This window comes from Lampetra planeri, chromosome 3, assembly GCF_965212315.1.
Source record: "Lampetra planeri chromosome 3, kcLamPlan1.2.h2, whole genome shotgun sequence".
NCBI classification, from domain to species: domain Eukaryota; kingdom Metazoa; phylum Chordata; class Hyperoartia; order Petromyzontiformes; family Petromyzontidae; genus Lampetra; species Lampetra planeri.
Window position 1 is genome coordinate 25,311,111 of NC_136109.1, and position 9,195 is coordinate 25,320,305.

The 9,195-nt window shown below is 41.1% G+C and overlaps 1 protein-coding gene across 1 annotated transcript in view; it reads left to right on the plus strand.

Moving 5' to 3' along the window:
* The window catches only part of LOC144717142 (A disintegrin and metalloproteinase with thrombospondin motifs 7-like), a 94,462-nt gene extending 85,610 nt beyond the window's left edge, over positions 1 to 8,852 (plus strand). Inside the window, exon 24 of the mRNA XM_078592452.1 lies at positions 2,939 to 8,852. Within this exon, the coding sequence (XP_078448578.1) occupies positions 2,939 to 3,123 (185 nt within the window). The 3' untranslated portion in view covers positions 3,124 to 8,852. The remainder of the gene's footprint in view (positions 1 to 2,938) is intronic.
* Positions 8,853 to 9,195: the final 343 nt, after the last annotated feature.

Below are 9,195 nucleotides of genomic sequence, written 5' to 3' on the forward strand. Positions count from 1 at the left end.
TTTATGTGATTTAATTTCTTTAATTTAATTTTCTACCTACGTGACTTTACCGAAGGAACCAAAGAGTATGGATCCCTGCAGTCACGAAAACTTAAAATCTACATACATATGTCAGCATACTTTGTGGGATACCTGGAAGAACAAAGCGATGCAACAATTCTAGATTTGAAGTTTTCGTGACTGCAAGGATTCGTGACTGCAAGGATTCATACTCTTTGGGGTTTTTTTTACCTACGTGACGAAAAAAACAAAGAGTACGATGCAACAATGTCCAAGCACCAAGCCTCATTCTTTTGGGAAATAAATAGATATACGGGTGACTGTGTAGGCATTGCTTCTTGCTAGAAAAACAAGTTCAAGTCTGTGGGCTATGAGATGGCAGGTTGGCACAATGGGCTCAGTCCACAAAATAATTGGCATCTATTGGGTCCGTTAATTCAATCTACGTGGAGGTTTGAGTGTTATCCGCTCGCGTGTGTATGTGTGTGGGTTTTATCTGGGTACTCCCACGTTTCTCCCACGTGAAAGCCGCTCGTTAATGGAAATGGCCAAACATTTCGATGTAGCATGACCCTTTGAAAAAGTATTGTAACTCCAATTGTATTCAGGAGCTCAATGAAATACTCAATGTATGGATGGCATCGTCATCATCGTGGTCACGATCATCGGTAAATTTTTATCCACTGCTACAGGAAGGAATTTCCATCACTCACAGTCCTGCGATGCCACAATCCATCTAACTCTTGCCAATCAATTTTCCAAAAGCTGTCCATCCAACTCGTTTCTCTTTTTGTTTCATCTAGGCTTACGTAATTTGCTATGTTTTACAGTTGTATCCCTCCAACAAATCATTGTTTCTCAACACTAGTCGTGTATAATTTTTATTTAACTTATATTTATCTTGAGTCCAAAGTTACAGCCTTGTTTGTTAAGTTATTCGATCATGTGTTTATACTTTAGGTATGCAAATTACTTGTTTGGTTTTTAAATTCACATGGATATTGCAAAAGTTGCAATATAATTCTGCGTGTGAGCTGTTAAATCATTTTCTGATTCACAATACGAATATGGCAAATGCAAGTCCAAAACAATTCAGTCACACAGCATGCATGCACCTATAAATACAAAGCTCCCCGATATAGCCTGTTGGGGAAAATGTTGTGAGTGACCACCTCTGAAGGCCAGCACGGTACATAAGGGGGTGGGTGGCCATCACCATGCACGGCTGCCTTTGTCTCCCGAGTGGCGAAATTTGTACATCACATCAGGTACTCAGTTAAAGCTGAGTCCCGAGCACGCACAACCACATCAGCCGCAAAAACGTTATTCTGCTGCTTCTCTAATGGTTTTACGCTCATGAAAAAAAAAAATCACGCGATGTTTTTATAACCATTTTATATATATATGACATATACGTTCCCCGAGCGTGCAATATTTCTCATGAAAACTGCATAAAGGTAATACATTAAATACAATTGAGTCGATAATGAGAAAGTAAATTGCTCTTGAAAAAATTACGGTCGAAGAGAGGTACAGACGCTCTGGAGAGTAGCAATGAGTCACACTGCCAAAAAAAAATTTGCCGCTTGTAAATTCGTCATCACGGACAGATTATACGCATTTACAAGGCCCCTTTGTCTTTCAAAATCCCTATCTTTTGACAGCTTTCTCTGTAATGCCTTTATTTTTCTCCGCTTGTGAATGTAAAGCAGGTGAAATCATCTGCTTCCCCTCATCGTTTTCATGGTTTATGATGAAGTTGTAATGACCCGTATACAGCACAAATCATAGTGCGATGTCGCGTCAGCACGAGCACAAATGACAAAAACATTCCAACACATTCGTCAACAACACTCCCCCAAAAAAGAATGCAATAGTCGAATTCCTCAGGCAATGTGCCCACCCATCCCGCCCTTTAAATCAGAGAGCCAAAATAGATTTTCCTCTGGTGAATGCATGCAGCACAGGTATTGTAAACGGTGCCAAAGGCGTGTGTCAAAACATCAATTGCTCACGTTACATTTCTTCTCTGGTGACGGTAATAATGATGAACCGAGGCCAACGCTGAGGGGTGTAAATCACGTCCCTTGTATTGCTTCCAAATTTAAAAATAACTTAAATCTACAGAGCTTGATTTTAATACGAAAATCTCTCAAGTCTTCCCAGAACACTGAAAGTCCCCACATTGTCAGTTGCATCATGATTCACCACTCAAGACAATGCACTGGCATGTCGTTCTTCCATCTTCCGGTGTCGTGCGTTATTCTCTTTCCCATGACATCTCTTTTGTACTTTTCGAGGTGGCAACCCCATTGTCCGTACAGTACGCATGTATGTTGAACTTCTTTCGCGCCGTACGTAGCCGATCACGCTTGTCGTAGGTGGATGGGAAGGACAACAAAGTAAACACAAAAAGCAGTTCTAGAGAAATTAGTTTTCAAACGAGGTTTTAAAGTGCACAGCTCCGCAATGGCTTCCTAATATCGGAAGGAAGAGCGCTCCAGACGGCCGCAGAAGCGCATCTGAAAGCGCGCGATGCGGCAACCGCCTTTGTTCGATGGCCAGCCCAAGAGTTCAATGGCTAGCCCAAAAATGAAAAACCAGGAAAGTGTGTACGGTATTCCCGTCCTTCAAAAACAAGTAATATTTAAAAATACTTTTTTTTTAAAACGCTGCCAAGCTTAGCAGTGTTCATGAGGATGCTGTCTTTCCGATAGCTCTGTTCTTCACCTGAGAACGGCTGCTTGCGTTGTGGCCGAAACGTCGTGAGAATTTTTGTAACGTTTAATTTCCATTATTTCCCTTCTACGTGACTTTACCGAAAGAACCAAGAACATGAATCCCTGCAGTCACGAAAGCTTTAAATCGAAAAATAAAAGGGCGTAATAAAAATGTGAACTTTCAACGGGCCCCGCGTAACGGGACGTTTTGTGCGCAGAGTCCGCGTGCCACGAGGACACGATGCCGCCCGTGTACTGCGGGCTGCTCGCGACCACCGGGGGCTGCGTCGTGCCGGGCGGGCGCTCTGAGTGCTGCAGGACGTGCCGCCGGTTCGCGGTCGCCGGCCCGCACGGAGACGCCGGCGGGGAGCCCTCCCCGAGGGTGGCAATGGGCACGGTTTGACACCGGTGGTGGTGGTGGTGGTGATGATGATGGAGCAGTGTGTGTGTACGTATCAAAATCTACGTGTCCTCCATCAGCATGTACACAAGCATCTCCTAAGCTAGTGTTGGCCAATTTGTTGTTAATTTTTCAACTTGACTTTTTGCAATTAAATATCGGTTCGATGATGATGATGATGTGACTACCAACGCAGTCGATAGTCAAATTCGGTAATCTTATCAAACGAACGATCGCTGGCCCGCAGAGGGCCTTCTTACTAGTGCTCCTGGACGTTCGGATAAATTGGAAATGAGACCTCTGGACACATTGCATGCAAACCTCCTCCTCCACAAGCGAGCCGCTCACTCACAGTCCACCGGCACTCGCTATTCGCTGCCGGTTGAGATGTTAGTTTGAATCGATCAATCGATTTAGTCAAAAGTCGATCAATTCCATTGGATGGCTGCTCGTTGCGGAACGCCGCTCGTCACGCTGGAAGGAAGGCGCACAGTCAGGCAGTGCCGCCACACGGGTGCACATCGCGTTGTACACATGGGGGACCTTTGAATTTACATCGTCGGGATTTGGCAATCATCACAAACATATTGCGTACAAAAGAGCACACCGTATGGTGTGTACTCTAATCGTACTGGCAAGCTGTTTTATTGGTTTTTTTTTTATAGCTTCACGATTATACAAGTGCACCGATGCATTGTCGTCAATTGCAAAGAGCGTTAGCAGTAAGCAATCATAAAAGCAACCTCAGAAGTGTTTATTAACAGTTTGTGCACATCCAGACATTGCTTTGCATATCCATTATATGATAAATGCAGTGGAACAATGCACCATATTTATTTCACGGTTTGGTAGGTATTCATTTGCATTCAAACAACGATGACCTCTTTTTTTTTAAACCGTCACATTGAGTTTGTTTTTCAAGTCTATAACAATCAGGCGAAATAAATTGGTTTGCTTTAAAAAAAAACACTGCTTATTGCTGAAACACAACATACAGTGATACCATTAATTAATTTTCAGCGGAATCTGCCTAATATCATTGTGGTCTCAAAGCTCGTAACATTAATCAACAGTGACCCTCGATGGAAGGGGGCCAAACAAACAATATTAGTGTGCACCAGCATGTAACATTTAATTGTTTCCTCAGTGTCTAAATACACGTTTGAGTTCATTTAATTTTTCCATAGAGCAAAAAGAAAACCCGGTGTGGGCGGATTTCACTGCACCCGGAATATTATTCGTAGGTTTAAAGCAATGCCACCTGCTTGTCATGCACGATGCAGCCTCTTCTGCCGACAGATTAAGACAACCACAGAAGCCAAGCCCATTCCTCCACGGTGCATCCTCGCAGTCTAGCTGTTAATTTCAACAACGAACTACGGCGAGCGTGCTAGCAGTGAGTACGTACGTTGAACTTCTTTCGCACCGTACGTTAGCCGACCGCACTAATCGGAGGTGCGGGGGCGGGACAACAATACTAAACACAAAATGCAGTTCTCGAGAAATTAATTTTAAATCCAGATTTTAAAACAGTTCCAGTGGCTCCCTTATATCATACCGGGTGTTATTTGGGTTTTGTTTTTAGCGATGACACAAACTAACTATTCCCGTCAAAATATAATCAGAATCTTTATTTATCCTGGAGAAATCCGATGAGCTATGAAACTCCTTTTTGCCATAGATGTCTCGTAGGGGGCGGCTCAGACATATACAACAACAACCCCCGCTAGGAGTGTAAAGTATCGTTAAGGTAAGCATATTACTGAAAATAAATGAATAAGTAGCAAATAAACTATTTTTATTTTACGAGGTAATGCCCATTGAGCTATTTGTTCTTTTTCAGAAGCAACCTGGTCCCAAATGATAGCTCAACGAAGTGGCTTATGTGCAAATTTATATCAGTCAAAAAAATCTAAATGCATGTTTCTAAATGTGGAGTGAAAAAACAGAGGACCCAGAGAAGAAAATCCACGCGACCACAGTGAGAACACGTAAAACTAAAAAAATACAGCAGGCGCCAGGGTCGGGATTGAACTGACGGCATCCTGCATACCAGACGAGAAAGATAACATCAAATAGAACAGTTTATAATCTGTCAAAACACAAGATGAATAACGTGAAGCTGAAAAACTGTGACAACCGAGACATTGGCCAGTCACCAGTCTGGCTTTAAAAAAAATCCAACAGCTGGTGACATTGTAACTTTAGTCTGAGAGGAGAGAGGGTGCTTGCTGTGAGCATAATAATTCTCATGCGAAACGTGTGGATTATGGGAGTGAAACTACATAGATTAGTATCGATTCCTAAGGCTCACGTTCCATGAGAAATTGTGCACATAAGAATTAATGTTCATTTGGTTTATGCTAATTACCTTGAAATTATAATCTAATATCTCAATTCGGCAAATGGTGTGAACAAAACTCTACAAACGTCATAAAAATTATAATTGAAAAACAATACAAACGAGACCGTAAAAAACGAGATACAAAAATTATACCTTCTTGATTCAAATCATGCCCTGAATCTGCATGATTCATCGACTCATTACACCCCCAATGCAGGAAGGAGTTTAATTAACTACAGTAATTAGAAGCAGGAACAAGGATTAAGAATGCACCGGTGCTGGATTTACACCAGATGGGAACTCTTGAGGAAGCTGCATCGATTAGTGGAGCCAATCTGCTGGGGAAAACGCTCTGAGGCCACTTCCTACAAATTCCAATTATTGAATTAACAAAATTATTTGGTGGTATAGAAGCACAAATGCAATAAAAAAAAACCTAAACACATTCGTCAATAACACTGTTGCCCTAAAAGGAACAAATAAATAATGGGTAATGCTTCAGGCGATGGTCCTTCTTCATAGAACCTGTGCCATGTTTTACGCGCTATGACGAAGGTCCATTGTCCAAAACATCGCCCTATTATAGAGTTCCCATTTAAGGCCACACAGCCTGATTGACGAATGTTGACCATTTTGCGATTCAGAGTATCGAGTTGACACCACCTGGGGCTGAGTTTGTTTCCCTGCTCGAAGGCCGGAGCCCACGATTCGCCACCACCAAATCCGAAACACAGACACGATCGCTCTTCCCGAGCCGCTTCACTGTTCTCGAAGGTCAAAGTTCTCCCGTGTGGTCTCAGGGACGTTTGATTTCCGAGGTGGGTGCCGAGCTGAGTGCTCTGTCGTTTTTGCTGCACCTTAATATTGTCGCTTTCTCTTCAGGCCCATTGGTGGCGGTTACTCAATTTGTTTTGCTGGGAAGCACAGACCGGAGGCGTTGATGTCAAGACTGCGGTAACATTTGTGGCCTTGAAGGAGATAAGTGACGTGCACACGTGTCTGTGTATACACTCGTCCACAAACAAACAAAGGTTCCTCACACAGCGTACATAGGCTATTTGGGGCAAGTGCTGTTAGTGCAATGGAGGATTGTGTGGTCAGAACAACACCTGCCCGTCTTTGTCTCCCCCTGTGATGTTTGCGCATCACGTCATATGCTCATGTACTAAGGGGGGGGGGGGGATTGCTTTAGATATTCACCACTGATACTGGCCATGGACTGGAATCAAACTCGGGTTGCCGAGTACGTAGCGTAGTGCAATCACCACGACGCCACTGATCCACCCATACAAAGATCCCCCGTGTGGGCTACAGAGACTTGGAGCAAGTGTTGTTAGCTAGCACCTATGCAAGACACACAACATGCTCATACTTAGGGCATGTATGCATACATTGCAGGGACCATAATACTGCCAAGTGAGGAGAAACTAAAATATAGCAATTTGTAAAATATGTGAACAAATGCCTTTCATGCAGAGTATGACTGACATTTGTTTTATTTTGCTCATCACGTTTGTTTTTCTGTTCGTCACCATTTTAATTACCTTATAATCGCTTTAATCTTTTCAAATATGTCAATGCAAAAGCTATGCACATAATGTATAATTCGTTGTGCTACTGTTTTGGGGTTGTTATTTTGGTGGGCGCGGGGGGGGGGAAGGTTCATCTATTGCACAAATAGTACAAAGGTACTGTTTCGTTTGTAGACATGAATGTGATGTGTGCTGTGCAAGACGCTGGCAGGCCAGCACTGATCAAGTGGAATTATATATCCTAAACAAGAATCATTCTATAGCAGAGAATTGTGGAACCGTGTCCTTACTGCGAGCCGAATAGGACTTTCAAATTCTAGATTTGAAGCTTTCGTGACTGCAAGGATTCAAACTCTTGGTTTTTTCGGTAAAGTCACGTAGGTAAAAAAAATGAAATTTAAATTTTTATTTAATTTTTTTTACCTACGTGACTTTTTTCGGTAAAGTCACGTAGATAAAAAAAAGAAAATTAAAATTTTAATTTCATTTAAAATTAAAATTTTAATTTCATTTTTTTACCTAATTTCATTTAAAATTAAAATTTTAATCTCATTTTTTTACCTACGTGACTTTACCCAAAAAACTAAGAGTAGGACTTTCAAACTCATTTGGTGGGCCCGCACATTAGTTGGCACCAAACAGCTGGGACTGTATGCATCGAATGTGTCTGCACGGTACATCTTGAAAGACAACAGAGCGGCTGAACGTGCTAAAACTAGAAACTTGTTCTAGATTTGAAGCTTTCGTGAATGCAAGGATTCATATTCTTAGGTTTTTTCGGTAAAGTCACGTAGGTAAAAAAATTAAAATTAATAAAAGTAAAATAAAAATAAAATAAAAATCACGACGTATCGGAGGCAACACAAGCCTCCGTCTTCAGGTGGAACCGTCACAGCACGATAGCTGTATCAATAGCTGTATGAAGACGGAAGCTTGTGTTGCCTCCGAAACGTCGTGATTTTTATTTTATTTTTATTTTACTTTTATTAATTTTAATTTTTTTTTTACCTACGTGACTTTACCGAAAAAACCTAAGCATAGAAACTTGTTGCTTTTTCCGGGTCAAAAATATGCCCCTCTAGCATCCGATTAGTGTGGCTAAAATCCTTGGAGTGGTGGATAATTATTGTTTGTGCGGCCTTTGCGCAGTGGTAGGCCTGGCCACGTGAAATACATTCACTGGTACTATTCAATACGCAGAGCCATAGGTTCCCAACTTCTGTTCTATAGGTGAATATCATCAGCCTTAGGGCCACTTATATTTTGGTGCTATTCAGCCATTTAAATGCTTGGTCATAGTGTCTATGAGGACGTTGTAAATTACATGTCTTTTTGGAATCTGTGTTTTTCAACAGAATGCAATTATTCTGTCCGTGTGCTTTAATTCCCGTACAGATAATGTTTCATTTATTTAAATTATGTAACTGCAACGGCCTAATTGGTTTGTATTTAAAAACATATATGCACACTTTTGAAGTAATTATGGCATGCAAATTAAATGTAATGACTTTAATCTGGTGATATTCATGCCAGTGATGATGTTTAAAAAAATAAACTTTTATGTCAACCATCATTTATCATTTTAATCAACTAAACATTTTTTACATTTTTTAAAACTTTCCGTTCACATACTTGAGGCCTTGTTATCAATCTACTCTGGATATTTTAGTTTTAGTTTTATCAAACACCAATAATCTTTTGCATTCACACGCGTATATTGCATCCGCAAAGCAATTCTTTTAAAGATGTTTTTTTGTATTCCTGACATACTATTTTGCACTGTACTTTACGTAAAATCATGGTGCTAGCACTGTTTGAAATAAAACTTGTCATGCAAAATAAATAAATAAACGCTACAACATTGTATGTGTCATCTATTGTCCTCTCTTAATAGACAGTTCTTTGATATTATCTCCAGCCTTTGTGTCTTGGGATCTCCCCGAGTCCACCGAATCCAATCACGGGGCAATCCTTCTAACCCTAAGAATATTATTTCCAAACAATAAACGTACTGGATCATCTAATCATTCCTATGAATGTGAGCGTGTGATGTCCTGACAAAGCTGCCAAGACATCATGTTCACCCATGCTCTTTATTTATTTGCATAACAATTTGAAACCCGAGTTGGCAGACATCAGCAATGGAATGGCCAGAAAATAGTCAACAAAAAAGTCACATTGTCCGACTTATTCCTCGTT